The sequence below is a fragment of the Aquarana catesbeiana genome, linkage group LG09 (assembly GCF_042186555.1).
Source record: "Aquarana catesbeiana isolate 2022-GZ linkage group LG09, ASM4218655v1, whole genome shotgun sequence".
Taxonomy (NCBI): domain Eukaryota; kingdom Metazoa; phylum Chordata; class Amphibia; order Anura; family Ranidae; genus Aquarana; species Aquarana catesbeiana.
Window position 1 is genome coordinate 57836676 of NC_133332.1, and position 16576 is coordinate 57853251.

Below are 16576 nucleotides of genomic sequence, written 5' to 3' on the forward strand. Positions count from 1 at the left end.
ACTTTGCTTTTTTGAAGAATTGTTTATTCAGTAGAACTGGATATTGCAAGGGTTTTTAACCTTGAGGTAGGGGAAGCAAATAATGGGAGTTTGGGACTGGATATCTAAATAATTCATAATTTTGCATTATTGAATCCAAAATCAAAGAATATAAATCAACATGATGCATCAGTTCACATGCAAGTAACATTATCAGTAACTGTACCTCCATCCCAAAAATCTCACTAGTTAAAGCTAATTTTCATATTTGTGATTTGCCATTTTTGTATAAATACATATGTAGCCTCCTAGTCCTAAATTGGGGCTATATTGTAAATTTTGTTTTTGGCTGGGCTGTATACTGATTGTACAGTTTGTACAGACTAATTGTACAGTTTATCTGGTCTTTCCTTAATCTTAATTGAGCTGTGCATTTCACACTGTCACTAGTAGGTGTCACTGGTGCTACAAGCCAGTATGAGAAGTACAAGTAGGTTGAGCTATGAATATTTATTCTTCTTCCAGCCAGCCTAGTAGGAGGTTCTTAACCGCTGGTGCATTCTGGGAAAGAATATTTATTTGGGCTGGGCCATGCGCTCAATCTCTCTTGCCTCAGGCCCTCCTAGCCTAAGGACATGCTGCTGAAGTGAACTCTGCACAAGTAGGCCCAGAAGCCTGTCTGGTGCCTACTAATCCTGAGGTGGTCATTAGACTGCCTTGCCCAGTGTGGAAGAAGCCAAGCCAAGCTAAGCTGAGAAGATCCAGGGAAGGACCCTTGCTGGAGAGAGCCAGGATGAAGGCTGGTCTCTCAGGAGGGCCTGGTAACTTGTTTGGAGGATGCACCTACATCTAAAACGTGCTTATAGTGTTGTCAGGTCAGCTTAAAGGTTCTGACACTGTGAAGCTGGATCTTGTTCTACAATTTGAAATGTGTTTGCAGTATCACCGGGTTGGCTTAAAGGTTCTGGTATTGTGAAGCTGTACTTTTTCTGGATCCAAGGAGTGTGTAAGTGATCTGCTACTGGTATTTAACCCTCCTCACTTCAAGTTCTGCATTACAGCTGTGAAAATATCAAAAGTGACTGGTGCCCAATTTCTGTTCCAAACTCCCCATTAAAGCCATGGACTCAGCCTTGGGGTAAATGCTAGCTCACCCCCCCTGCCTCTAGAGGTTACTCCCTGCCCCCAGAAAACCCAGGGGGCACTTCACTTATGATAAAAACCCTTATGAGTTACTTTCAGCTGTTCTGTTATTAGCTATTTATCTATTGGTATTTGTTTTACTTATGCTGGCATCTAGGGTTGCCACCTTATCTCTTTAAAACCAAACAGATATTAATTACACAGGTTATGTGGCTGATTAAGGTAGTAATTAAACTCACTTAGTGCCTTATCTGCAATAAATTAGCCACAGAACCTGTGTAATTAATATGTGTTCGGTTTTAAAGGGATGAGGTGGCAACCCTGCTGGTATCTAATATAACTTGTGATGATGATTCATGAAATCTAGTGACGTTGGAAGGACAACATATTGGGCAATCCTTTAGGGGTTCATAATCATGAAAATGTTAAGAGCTCCTGGGTTAGAATTTTGTAAATATTTGTTATGTTTTGCATATAAGGGAACAAGAATTAACCAACCCATGCGTATAATGGTTGGCAGTTGTAAAACGGTAGCTGTTGTAAATATTGATGACCAGCGTAGGACTAACATTTGTTTGATAAGCAGGTCTATGTTCTAGACACCATAAAATTACTTGTGGGATCTGGTTGTTGGAGCAACACAAAAAACTTTTATTCCAGCCATGTTTTAGTCCCATTGACAATGTAGAATGGTAACATTCAATGTAAAAATAAACTTCTTGCGGCAAAATAGATACTAATCTAGAATGATCCAACTCGGGGAATGAAAGACATTTCATAAGATATGGGGGCACTGGCAAATCCTAGAGTTCTAGGTGCAATGTCTTCATCTGTGAACTTAGTCTTGGAGGTCAGTGTGAAGTTCTGTAAGATGGTTGTTAAGAAAATATACAACTCCATACGGGCCAAACCTTCCCCGAGACACACCCGCTTCCCTGAAAAAAGAAACATTTCAGTTAGATATTTTATTGGGCACACTTGGGATCATGACAGGGTAGGGTGGCCTGAAAGACACATATATCCCTCTTAAAAAGCTTTAAAGCTTTTCTAGGAAATAATTTAAGCAAACCTCCAGCTAAAATGACAATATAGCCTATTAAAAGAAAATAAAAATGCAGACTTTGTCACAATATTCAGCTTTAATTCAGAGACTACCCTAAAATACTCTTTCTCCCACTAGATGTCTTAAGTTTAGTTGTCACAATGACTCATCCTACTTCCTCTGATCCCAGGTTGTCCTGGAACCACCCTAGCCTGTTACTGAACAGTGAAAACACAAGCCGCACAAGCATAAGCACCTCTCTCTGTCATTCTGATTTCTCTTCCTATCAGCATGCGTCTTGATTAGCTCCTTGTGCTGCTTCTTCCACACTTCAGTCCTGCTGTACAGCGACAGCAAGAGGCTGATACCAGGTCAGATTTGGGTAAGTACACAGCTTGTATTTAAAAAAATACTTTTAATACCCTTCCTGACAAGAACACTTTTTACAATTTGGCACTGCGTCGCTTTAACTGACAATTGTGCAATGCTGTACACAAACGAAATTTGCGTCCTTTTTTTTTCACACAAATAGAGATTTCTTTTGGTGGTATTTGATTACCTCTGCAGTTTTTATTTTTTTGCTATAAACAAAAAAAAGCGCCAAGTTTGAAAAAAAACTATATTTTTTACATTTTGCTATAATAAATATCCCCAAAAATGTTTTTAAAAAACAAATTTCTTCATCAGTTTAGGCCAATATATATTCTTCTACATATTTTTGGTAAAAAAATCGCAATAAGCGTATAGTGATTGTTTTGCGCAAAAGTTATAGTATCTACAAACTATGGGAAAGATTCATGGCATTTTTATTTTTTTAATTTTTTTTTACTAGTAATGACGGTGATCTGCGATTTTAGCGGTACTGCGACATTGCGGCGGACAGATCGGACACTTTTGACACATTTTTGGGACCATTGATTGATCATTTAGCTTGGACACCCGATCGACATAGCACAAGGTAGACCAGAATTCCTGGACTCAAGCAATCCGACAGCCTCAGCCTCCCTAGCAGCTGGGATTACAGATGCATGCCACCGCGCCTGGTGTATGTATTGCACACTGCCCTTACTGTGCACATGGCACTAATAATGTTTTCATTACATATAAAATAGAATACAAATATATACAGAACTTACACATTTCCTTTACAGTCTCCTCTCTTTTGATCAATATTTTGATCACTAACCATACCTGCTATCACCTTTAACCTGGAACCTTCACACACTTAGGTGGAGGTAGTCCTGGCCAAAGAGGCAAAACTCCAGTGTGTGAATACTGGAACCTTTAGTTCAATCTCTTGTGTGTGTCATGTATGCAGATGTGACCCCCTCCTTTGCGCTCTCATGAAAGAATGTAGCTGGGATGAGAGACCAGAAATTGGCATAGTGTCTTTCCAGATTATCACTGATCTCTCATTCCAGCTATATTGTAATATATTTATGCAAGCTGGACCCAGTAATGAAGGGTTCACCCCGATATATCAGAGCTGAAGCTTTATGCAAAGGTGCTATTAGACAAAGTTAGACATTATTTTTGTTAAATATTTAATTTTTAATGGTCCCACATTCTGCTCAGCAAATATACAGCTAACTAAATGTTTGTCTAATGAAAGGTTCAAAATATGAATTTGTTTTGTTTGTTTATGTACAAATCTAACAATGAAAAATGCGTACATTTGAATCCAGCCACCTTATTGCCTCTATTGGAGGAGGCTGGAGACAAAGGAAGCCACATGTGTTAAGACTGATGATGTAGGAATCAGCTGCTGTGAGCCCAGTGCAGGACACACTCCCTGAAGACCCAGATATTTCATTTTTTGTAGCTTTGATCCCGGTTTTATACTGAGGATGGCAATACCCATACTGAGTATGCAGTTTATCACTTTATGTTTTAGCAAAGCCTGAGAGCTGTAAAAAAAAGAGTATTTATTTATATATATATAGTCGAGATATAGAGAGCTTTTGGTTCCATTTGAAAAGCCAGAAGTTTGTTTTTACTTCGGTAGGTAAACCAATCAGGCATGCTTAAGTTAATGCTTAAGTTAATTTGATTGCCTGTTTTCAGCCTTTCAGGTTCTTGCTGAGGTAGACATACTAACATTAAAATTCACACATGGAAGCAAACCTGTTGACTAAGGATTGCTGCATTGCACTTGCTGGGTCTGTGCAACTCACAGATTCCACCCTAGTTCTAGCCCAGTATAACTGGGATTAATAATTCAACTTTAAGGAACCCAGAATGAGAAGAACAAGTGGTCCACAGGGGGCTACTTCTTATGAAACAGGACTTTGGAAAAATGTCATCTTTTATGTCTGCCAGCCACTCTTTTCCCTCCAGCTTGACACATGGACCGTGTCATCAGTCACAAGCAGTTCTGGCTGCCTTAGTAAATGAGCATAGGATAGAGCCAGGGTTCACTGCAGTTTTTATAACATACCACTTCTTGTTTTACCTGTTACTAGGGATGAGCTTCGAGTTCGAGTCGAACTCATGTTCGACTCGAACATTGGCTGTTCGCAAGTTCGCCGAACAGCGAACAATTTGGCAAATTCGAATGCCGCAGAACACCCTTTAAAAGTCTATGGGAGAAATCAAAAGTGCTAATTTTAAAGGCTTATATGCAAGTTATTGTCATAAAAAGTGTTTGGGGACCTGGGTCCTGCCCCAGGGGACATGGATCAATGCAAAAAAAAGTTTTAAAAACGGCAGTTTTTTCAGGAGCAGTTATTTTAATAATGCTTAAAGTCAAACAATAAAAGTGTAATATTCCTTTAAATTTCATAGCTGGGGGGTGTCTATAGTATGCCTGTAAAGTGGCACATGTTTCCCATGTTTAGAACAGTCTGACAATTACATTTCGAAGGAAAAAACCCATTTAAAACTACCCGCGGCTATTGCATTGCCGACAATACACATAGAAGTTCATTGATAAAAACGGCATTGACATTCCCCACAGGGGAACCCCGATCCAAAATTTAAAAAAAAAATGACGTGGGAGTCCCCCTAAATTCCATACCAGGCCCTTCAGGTCTGGTATGGATATTAAGGGGAACCCCGGCCAAAATTTAAAAAAAAAATGACGTGGGGTTCCCCCTAAATTCCATACCAGACCTCTGGTATGGATTTTAAGGGGAACCCCGCGCCAAAAAAAAAAAAAAAAAACGGCGTGGGGTCCCCCCAAAAATCCATACCAGACCCTTATCCGAGCATGCAACCTGGCAGGCCACAGGAAAAGAGGGGGGGACGAGAGTGCGGCCCCCCCTTCTGAACCGTACCAGGCCACATGCTCTCAACATTGGGAGGGTGCTTTGGGGTAGCCCCCCAAAACACCTTGTCCCCATGTTGATGAGGACAAGGGCCTCATCCCCACAACCCTGGCCGGTGGTTGTGGGGGTCTGCGGGAGGGGGGCTTATCAGAATCTGGAAGCCCCCTTTAACAAGGGGACCCCCAGATCCCGGCCCCCCCCCTGTGTGAAATGGTAAGGGGGTACTTACCCCTACCATTTCACTAAAAAACTGTCAAAAATGTTAAAAATGACAAGAGACAGTTTTTGACAATTCCTTTATTTAAATGCTTCTTCTTTCTTCTATCTTCCTTCATCTTCTGGTTCTTCTGGTTCTTCTGGTTCTTCCTCCGGCGTTCTCGTCTAGCATCTCCTCCGCGGCGTCTTCTATCTTCTTCTCCTTGGGCCGCTCCGCACCCATGGCATGGGGGGAGGCTCCCGCTCTTCTCTTCATCTTCTTCTTCATCTTCTTCTCTTCTTCCTTCTTCTCTTTTTCTCTTCTTCTCTTCTTCATTTTCTTCTCCGGGCCGCTCCGCATCCATGCTGGCATGGAGGGAGGCTCCCGCTGTGTGACGGCGTCTCCTCCTCTGACGGTTCTTAAATAACGGGGGGTGGGGCCACCCGTGACCCCGCCCCCCTCTGACGCACAGGACATGATGGGACTTCCCTGTGGCATTCCCCGTGACGTCACAGGGAGGTCCCGTCAAGTCACCGTGCGTCAGAGGGGGGCGGGGTCACCGGGTGGCCCCGCCCCCCGTTATTTAAGAACCGTCAGACGAGGAGACGCCGTCACACAGTGGGAGCCTCCCTCCATGCCAGCATGGGTGCGGTGCGGCCCGGAGAAGAAAATTAAGAAGAGAAGAAGAGAAGAAGAGAAGAAGAGAAGAAGAGAAGAAAAGAGGAAGAGAAGAGTGGGAGCCTACCCCCATGCCATGGGTGCAGAGCGGCCCGAGTAGAAGAAGATATAAGACGCCGCGGAGGAGATGCTGGACGAGAACGCCGGAGGAAGAACCAGAAGAGCCAGAAGAACCAGAAGAAGAAGATGAAGGAAGATAGAAGAAAGAAGAAGCATTTAAATAAAGGAATTGTCAAAAACTGTCTCTTGTCATTTTTAACATTTTTGACAGTTTTTTAGTGAAATGGTAGGGGTAAGTACCCCCTTACCATTTCACACAGGGGGGGGCCGGGATCTGTGGGTCCCCTTGTTAAAGGGGGCTTCCAGATTCCGATAAGCCCCCCGCCCGCAGACCCCCACAACCAACGGCCAGAGTTGTGGGGATGAGGCCCTTGTCCTCATCAACATGGGGACAAGGTGTTTTGGGGGGCTACCCCAAAGCACCCTCCCAATGTTGAGGGCATGTGGCCTGGTACGGTTCAGGAGGGGGGGCGCACTCTCGTCCCCCCCTCTTTTCCTGCGACCTGCCAGGTTGCGTGCTCGGATAAGGGTCTGGTATGGATTTTTGGGGGGACCCCACGCCATTTTTTTTTTTTTTTTTGGCGCGGGGTTTCCCTTAAAATCCATACCAGATCTGAAGGGTCTGGTATGGAATTTAGGGGGAACCCCACGTCATTTTTTTTTAAATTTTGGCCGCGGTTCCTCTTAATATCCATACCAGACCTGAAGGGCCTGGTATGGAATTTAGGGGGACTCCCACGTCATTTTTTTTTTAAATTTTGGTTCGGGGTTTCCTTGTGGGGAATTCCCATGCCGTTTTTATCAATGAACTTCTATGTGTATTGTCGGCAATGCAATAGCCGCGGGTAGTTTTAAATTGTTTTTTCCTTCGAAATGTCATTTTGCTGTCAGACTGTTCTAAACACGGGAAACATGCGCCCCTTTACAGGCATACTATAGACACCCCCCAGGTACGAAATTTAAAGGGATATTACACTTTTATTGTTTGACTTTAAGCATGATTAAAATCACTGCTCCTGAAAAAACTTTTTTTTGCATTGATCCTTGTCCCCTGGGGCAGGACCCAGGTCCCCAAACACTTTTTATGACAATAACTTGCCTATAAGCCTTTAAAATTAGCACTTTTGATTATTCATGTTCGTGTCCCATAGACTTTAACGGTGTTCGAACGAACTTTTTTCCTGTTCGCATGTTCTGGTGCGAACCAAACAGGGGGGTATTCGGCTCATCCCTACCTGTTACCAAAGGTGTTAACAAAAGCTGAACATCCCTTCCAGAGATTACAAAAAGATATATCCAGATGCCCAAGTCAGGATCTTACAAGTATGCATTTTGTCTGTATGGACATGTTTTCTGGATGTCCAGTGGCAAATGCTACTGAAAAGGCCACAGTAAATAGTGTTAACAGAAGTAGTTTGTAAGTACAGAGTGCAGAATCTACAGAGAGTAACAGAGGAAATCATTTTTATAGGAGAGTCCTTACTAGAAGTTTTGAGGTTTTATTTTTACACCCCCTACTGTCTACAATGTAGCGGAAAAGGCAGAGTAAGAAACTAGAAAACTTTTGCCTGAATGTTTTCTTATATTTTATCAAGCCCCTAAGGGGATGTTGGACTCTCTCCTTATGGGATTTGGTTTCGGAGTGTGTTACTCACTTGCTTATATTTTGTTTTAGCAGCTGAAGTCCTCTATTCGGATCTCACAGAGAATGTTGCTGATCTTTTAAGGTTTTTGACAAACTCATTTATGTGTTTTCTCCCCAATTCCAGATCCTAAAGGATCTAAAACTAAAGCCAGGTAATGTGTGGATTGTTAAGAGACATTTATATATAAGGAAATGTTTGGAGACTCAATACAGCATCTATGTCATGTACAGTTGTGCAAAACTTGAAGGAAAAGTCGCCTGGATCCATACCAGACACTGCAAAAAAGACTAAATTAAAGAAATATCTGTGTTTTATTTGTTACCCTCTTGTGATCACAGTCTAGGGTACTATTTATTCAAATACTTTAATTGTAAGGGATATATATTTATATATATATATATATATATATATATATATATATATATATATATATATGTGATTTCAAAAGTAGTTTAGCCATGTTGAAGTCATATTTGTCTTTTCTACGTCTTCCATTTTATGTAGAATTGTCTGTGTTTCCATATGCTGATAAGTCAGCATGCCAACAATTAAGCTAGAAGGCCATTCTGGCCACAGGAGTGTACAGCCAGTATTCTGTAAATATGTCTTATCAATCATTTGTTTTTCACAATGAAAATTCATTTTGTAATGAAAAGCTGCTCAGCCATTATTTTCTCCACAATGGAGTTTTTGCGCTTTTGACCAGGACTACCTCTACCTAACCGTGTGGAGGTTCCAGGTTAAAGGTGATAGCAGGTATGGTTAGTGATCAAAATACTGATCAAAAGAGAGGAGACTTTAACCACTTGACCACTGGGCACTTAAACCCCCTTAATAACCAGACCAATTTTCAGCTTTTGGTGCTCTCACATTTTGAATGACAATTACTCAGTCATGCAACACTGTACCCATATGAAATTTTCGTCCTTTTTTTCACACAAATAGAGCTTTCTTTTGGTGGTATTTGATCACCTCTGGGTTTTTTATTTTCTGTGCTATAAATGAAAAAAGACCGAAAATTTTGTAAAAAAATGCATTTTTCTTCATTTGTATTATAAAATTTTGCAAATAAGTAATTTTTCTTCATAAATTTGGGCCAAAATTTATACTGCTACATATCTTTGGTAAAAATAACCCAAATTAGTGGATATTATTTAGTCTGTGTGAAAGTTATAGAGTCTACAAGCTATGGTGCCAATCACTGAAAATTGATCACATCTGATCACACCTGATGTACTGAGGCCTATCTCATTTCTTGAGACCCTAACAAGCCAGGAAAGTACAAATACCCACAAAATGACCCCTTTTTGGAAAGTAGACATTCCAAGGTATTTAGTAAGAGGCATGGTGAGTTTTTTGAAGTTGTTATTTTTTCCCACAATTCTTTGCAAAATGAAGATTTTTTTTATTTTTATTTTTTTTCACACCAAATTGTCATCACAACAGGTTATTTCTCTCACATGGCATGTACATTACACAAATGACACCCCAAAATATATTCTGCTACTCCTCCTGAGTATGGGGATACCACATGTGTGAGACTTTTACACAACCTGGCCACATAAAGAGGCGCAACATTGAAGTAGCACATTCAGGCGTTCTAGGAGCATAAATTACACATCTAATCTCTCAACCACCTATTACACTTTTGAAGGCCCTGGAGCACCAGAACAATGGAAACGCTCACAAAGTGACCCCATTTTGGAAAGCAAACACCCCAACGTATAATCTATGAGGCATAATGAGTCTTTTGAATGATTCATTTTTTTCCAGAAGTTTGTGGAAAATGTGGAAAAAAAATGAAAACGCATTTTTTGTTACACAAAGTTGTCCATTTCTAAGATATTTCCGACACATAGCATGTACATAGCAAAAATGACACCCCAAAATATATTCTGCTACTCCTTCCGAGTATGGCGATACCACATGTGTGAGACTTTTACACAACCTGGCCACATACAGAGGCGCAACATTGAAGTAGCACATTTAGGCGTTCTAGGAGCATAAATTACACATCTAATCTCTCAACCACCTATTACACTTTTGAAGGCCCTGGAGCACCAGGACAATGGAAACGCCCACAAAGTGACCCCATTTTGGAAAGAAAACACCCCAACGTATAATCTATGTGGCATAATGAGTCTTTTGAATGGTTCATTTTTTTCCAGAAGTTTTTGGAAAATGTGGAAAAAAAATGAAAACGCATTTTTTTTACACAAAGTTGTCCATTTCTAAGATATTTCCGACACATAGCATGTACATAGCAAAAATGACACCCCAAAATATATTCTGCTACTCCTTCCGAGTATGGCGATACCACATGTGTGAGACTTTTACACAACCTGGCCACATACAGAGGCGCAACATTGAAGTAGCACATTCAGGCGTTCTAGGAGCATAAATTACACATCTAATCTCTCAACCACCTATTACACTTTTGACGGCCCTGGAGCACCAGGACAATGGAAACGCCCACAAAGTGACCCCATTTTGGAAAGAAAACACCCCAACATATAATCTATGAGGCATAATGAGTCTTTTGAATGGTTCATTTTTTTCCAGAAGTTTGTGGAAAATGTGGAAAAAAAATGAAAACGCATTTTTTTTTACACAAAGTTGTCCATTTCTAAGTTATTTTCGACACATAGCATGTACATAGCAAAAATGACACCCCAAAATATATTCTGAGTATGGCGATACCAAATGTGTGAGACTTTTACACAACCTGGCCACATACAGAGGCCCAACATTGAAGTAGCACATTCAGGCGTTCTAGGAGCATAAATTACACATCTAATTTCCTTACAGTCTATTACATTTTTGAAGGCCCTTCATATTTCTAACACATAGCATGAACATACCATGAATTACACCCTAAAATACATTCTGCTGAGCAAAGGGTAAACAAAAGATTACCTGTAGTTTTAGTAGTGCAGTTGTCCACAGGAGGAGAGCCCTGATCCAGGCAGCAGGCAGGGACGTGGTCATCCACAGTGAATGGAATTGTCCAGGCAGCGGGCAGGAATATTGTCCATAGTACAGGCAGGGATAATGTCCTTGTACAGTCCAGGGTCAGTGCACGTAGAGACATTGCCAGCAGTGCCAAAATATTGGTCCTGGTAGTAAGCAGGAACATGGTCCAAGTAGCAGACCAGGAAAGAATGGGGACAGGGGTAGAGGCTTCTCCCACCCAAATCTCTTTGAAGCCTCCGAGTCTCCAGACCCTAAATCTGGGAATGAGAAAACTAAAAAGTTAGATTTCTTCATCCAGAAAAACATTTCTGGAGCCCCTCACATATGTGAGACCCCTGTGTTCCCACTAGCATAGCAGGGTAAATGATCAGTCCAAGAGGCAGGCAAAAAACGTGGTCAAACAGTCCAGGGTCAGTTCCAGAGCAGGCAGAGGTAGGTACAAATCAGCGTTAGGCATAAGCTTGGTCGTATAACAGGCCAGGGTCAGTTCCGGAGAAGGCAGAGGTAGGTACAGTTTTAGTGTTAGGCAGAAGCTTGGTCGTATAACAGGCCAGGGTCGATTCCGGAGAAGGCAGAGGTAAATCGGGTTCAGTGCAGTGGCATAAGGGGTGTGGAGGAAAATTACAGGAAATGAGAATTACGTTTACCATACTTCCCTAATATTGTAGAGAAGTATGGTAACGGCGGAAACATTCGCTTATACAGAGGCCTGGTTGGGAAGGACAATCGGGACAATAATACGTGGTGTCTCTTCTAATTCCTCTTCTGGAGCACACCCGGCATTTTTTCTGACGTCTGTGGCCTGTTTCACGGGGGGGGATTTTTTCAGGAAAGTGGCGTTCGTGGAGTCTGCTCACGGAATCAGAGCGAATATTTTCTGGTGGGCTTTCAGGGTACAAAAGGGAGGAGATTACTTGTTCCTGGTATTGCAGATAGGATACGGGGGTCTCAGTAGATTCTTGGTAAATTACGTAAGTGTTGTACATGGCCAAACTGAAAAAATAAATGGACACTTTTTTATACCAGTGACGGGATTTTCTTGTGGGAAGGTAGGGTTCAATCATCTGATCGTTAAAGTCCACTCCCCCCATAAATAAATTGTAATCATAAATACAAGCAGGTTTCTGGACTGGGCCGTTTCTTCTTGGGACTTCCACGTAGGTGTCATTGTGGATTGTCGTCAGCATGTGGACGTTTCGTCTGTCCCTCCACTTGACAGCCAATAGCTCCTGGTTCCGCAAAGCCACCGTATCCCCTCGGCGTAGCCTTTCATTGACCAATTTTTGCGGGAAGCCTTTTCTATTGGTTCTTACAGTACCACATGCTGGGGTGTCCCTCCGGTGAAGATTGCGGAAGAGGGGCAAGCTAGCATAAAAATTATCCACATAAAGGTGGTACCCCTTTCCAAGCAGTGGATAAACGAGCTCCCAGACAACTTTGCAGCTGGTTCCAATATATTCTGGACATTCAGGGGGATGCAGTTGGGTGTCCTTCCCTTCGTACACCCGGAAGGCGTAAATGTACCCCGTGGCTCGGTCGCAAAGTTTATACATTTTAACCCCATATCGGGCCCTTTTGCTGGGGATAAACTGTTTGATACCAAGCCTGCCTGTAAATTTTACAAGGGACTCATCAACAGAAATATTCTGGTCGGGGGTATATAGCTGGGGAAATTTTTCTGAGAAATAATTTAGGAGTGGCCGAAGTTTGAATAATTTGTCAAATGCTGGGTCATTTCGGGGAGGGCACTGGGTGTTGTCATTATAGTGAAGGAAGCGCAAAATCATAAGGTATCTTGATCTTGGCATTTTTGAAGAGAAGAGTGGCATGTGGTGGACGGGGTTAGTTGACCAATATGAGTACATTTGGTTTTTTTTTGTGAGACCCATTGTAAAAGTTAGGCCTAAGAAAATTTTAAATTCTGCTATGGTAAGCTCTCTCCACTCAAAAAGACGGGCATAACTAGAGCCAGGGTTGCTTACGATGTACTGCTGTGCGTAAAGGTTGCACTGGGCCACAATGGATGATAGAAAGTCTTCCGTGAAAATCAAATAAAAAAAATCGAGCATGACAAAATTATCGGTGTTCACCTGGACACCTGGCTGGGCGGTAAAAGGGGGGATATTTGCTGCTCCAGAATTAGGGGGAAGCCACAGGGGGTTTTGAAGGGCATAGGGTAGGCTGGCATGGCCTCTATCCCTTTGGGGCTGAGATGACACCCTACTGGTGCCTGGCCTTTGTTGCAGTGGCTCTTCGCTTGAGGTGGACGGCACTGCGCTGGAGGTGGACGGCGCTGCCCTGGAGGTGGACGGCGCTGCCCTGGAGGTGGACGGCACTGCACTCGAGGTGGTAGTAGGCTGCTGCTCCACGCCAGAACGCCTTCTTTTCACGGGCACACGTTCCTCTTCTGATTCTGTATCGGACCCGTTGCTTGTCACGGGTTCATAGGCCGAATCCGAATCGGACAGAGACTCAGAGAGCTCCCCGCTGCTCTCATCGGTCATGCTGAGACGCTGGTAGGCCTCCTCGGCCGTAAATAATTGTTTTGCCATACTGGTAGCTGGTGAGGTTGATGTGGCGCAGATGAGCACTGGTGTGGCTCTGGCTGCACTGGTGTGGCTCTGGCTGCACTGGTGTGGCTCTGGTGGGCACAGAGGTGGCTCTGGTGGGCACAGAGGTGGCTCTGATGGGCACAGGTGGCACTGGTGTGGCTCTGGCTGCACTGGTGTGGCTCTGGCTGCACTGGTGTTGCTCTGGTGGGCACAGAGGTGGCTCTGGTGGGCACAGAGGTGGCTCTGGTGGCACTGGTGGGCACAGGCGGCACTGGTGGGCACAGGCGGCACTGGTGGGCACAGGCGGCACTGGCGGCACTGATGTGGCACTGGCGGCACTGATGTGGCACAGGCGGCACTGATGTGGCACTGGCGGCACTGATGGGCACAGGTGGCACTGATGGGCACAGGTGGCACTGATGGGCACAGGTGGCACTGGTGTGCACTGTAGTGGCACTGGTGTGGCTCTGGTTGCACTGGTGTGCACTGTAGTGGCACAGAGGTGGCACTGGTGGGCTCAGGGGCACTGGTGGGCTCAGGCGGCACTGGTGGGCACAGGCGGCACTGGTGGGCACAGGCGGCACTGGCGACACTGATGTGGTACTGCAGTGGCGCAGATGGGCACAGGTGGCACTGATGGGCACAGGTGGCACTGATTGGGCACAGGTGGCACTGATTGGCACAAGTGGCACTGGTGTGGCACTGGTGTGGCACTGGTGTGGCACTGGTGGTACTGGTGTGGCTCTGGTGGCACAGAGGTGGCACAGAGGTGGCACAGAGGTGGCAGATGGCACAGATGTGGCACAGGTGGCACAGATGTGGCACAGATGGCACTTGTGGCACAGATGACACTGTTGTGGCACTGTTGGGGCACTGTTGTGGCACTGTTGGGGCACTGCTGTGGCACTGCTGGGCACTGGTAATATAAAAAACTCACTGTTCGGCACTGTAAAGCTCTCCTCTCCTCTCACGCTGCATCGGTGTGAGGAGAGGAGAGCGATGAACTTGTGCTGACCCTGCAGCACAGCCTTTGTTGACATTTGTGATCGCTCTGTCATTGGACGGAGCGATCACATGGTAAAGGGCCGCTGTCATTGGGCCTTTACCGCGATCCGTGTTGCGCCGGGTCCCGTGGACCCGGCGAACACGGATGTTCCCGTGTGCGCGCCCGGGGGGGGCGCGCGGGACCGTTTCTCCGGGAGGACGTCATAGTACGCCCTCCCAGAGTTATCCAACCGCCCTGCAGCCGTCATTCGGCTATGGGCCGGTTGTTAAGTGGTTAAAGGAAATGTGTAAGTTCTGTATATAATTGTATTCTATTTTGTATGTATTGCACACTGCCCTCACTGTGCACACGGCACTAATAATGTTTTCATTACATGTTTGCATTCTTTCAAGTCCTGATTAGAATTAGTCTGCCTATGTTACGCCCCTTGTTACCATAAAGGTACAATTGTAATATTAATGTGATACTGTACCTACGTAATCATGTGTATAAAAACCTTCAATTGCGTCATAATAAGGCAGAACAGTTATTTGGAAAGATGTGGAGTGTATCTTTTGTGTCTGTTCATTACTGCAGTAGTTATTATTAATTTGGAATCACTAATCAATATAAGGATTGGAGTTGCCTATCTTTAAATATTCCATGTGAAAACAAAAATGCTATTTTTTGTTGAAGATTTTGGGAATGGTTAAGACACCAGTTGATATTTTTCTCCCTGTGTCCTGTTAGGGTGAATTTCCTTTACTTACTGTCTCAGAAAAACTGAAGGAAGTCAAGGGAGATCTATCTAAAGCAATGGGGTATTTCCTCTTAGACAGTTATCACCAAAACAGGTTTATCTATTGGAATATTTACTCCCAGCTCCTGTTCTTCTGACAACTCAAACATTTTGGATTTTCCATCAATTTAGGTCTTGGAGACAATGGTCACAAGGACCAACAGTGATGATGAATCTCCCAGCGGAGATACAGACATCAATAAAACCAGACAGAGGTTCTAACCCTTCTACATTCTACTCTTATTCCATGGAACGTTGATGGACTAATGCCCAACCGACCAATAATACCTCTTGGATGGGTAGGGTTTAACTTATTCTTAAAGAAATTCTTTAGGCTTTATGGATGATGTAAATGTAACTGCAACTATATGATTTAGTATCACCCTAGAGCAGTGGTGGTCATTGATATAGGGGCATGCAAAAGTCCATAAAACTGTCAGAGTCTGCATACATGCAACAGGAGACTGAGAAAGACTGTATACATGGTCAGAGACCGTAAACATGTTATTAGAGTGGTTGGACACTGAGGACATACTTTAGGAGACAGTCAGAGATTGAAGACCTATTATATAAAACTGCTGAAAATCACTGCATATAGTGCCTCTTTTCAAATTCATGCTTCACTTCCTACAGCTCACTTAAAAACTACTTGTGCCAAATCAATACCCCTTCTGAAAAAAACATAGGAAAAAAAAAAAACATAAAAAGAGACAATGGACAGAACCGACAAAGTAAAAGAAATCAGCCAAATTATTTAATTTACCAGAAGCCAGTCTAAAGAATATTTTTCCCCCACTGGCCTATATAAGCACCCTGGGAAGGAAAACAGTCTAATGTTGAGGGCTTCACAAGAAATGCTGAAGTGCTTCATGCATCCCCTGGGCCACAGTTTAGGTACCAGGCATGGGCGTCCGCACCATAGGGCAAGGGGGTCATTTGCCCCCCCTGGAATCGTAAGAGTGTGTGTTGAAATCCCTGTGTTGCCGCCGTGGTGTTTTTTTTCAAAGCCTGGCTGCTGCTGGGGCTGCGACTGTCTTTTCCAAATACATGGATGCATCCGTGCGTGACCGTCCCTCCCTCCTCACCCCCGGCCGAGCATCAGATTGGCTCTGCCGCTCGAGCCTCTGTGCTCGCTGCTCTGCTTAATGTGACACTGACCCGGCTGTTCCTCGATTGGTTGCTGCCTCTGCCTGTGTAAATTATGTTGTGCCTATGCCGATTCCGGCCAGCGCGGCGTCGGCTCCTCCCACAGGTCAC

The 16576-nt window shown here is 43.8% G+C and overlaps 1 protein-coding gene across 1 annotated transcript in view; it reads right to left on the bottom strand.

The window, feature by feature from the left end:
* Nucleotides 1-2: 2 nt before the first annotated feature.
* LOC141108910 (cytochrome P450 2G1-like) overlaps nucleotides 3-16576 on the bottom strand; it is a gene marked incomplete at its 5' end in the record, with an annotated part of 58446 nt that continues 41872 nt past the window's right edge. The window contains one exon of the mRNA XM_073600877.1: nucleotides 3-2057. Within this exon, the coding sequence (XP_073456978.1) occupies nucleotides 1864-2057 (194 nt within the window). The remainder of the gene's footprint in view (nucleotides 2058-16576) is intronic.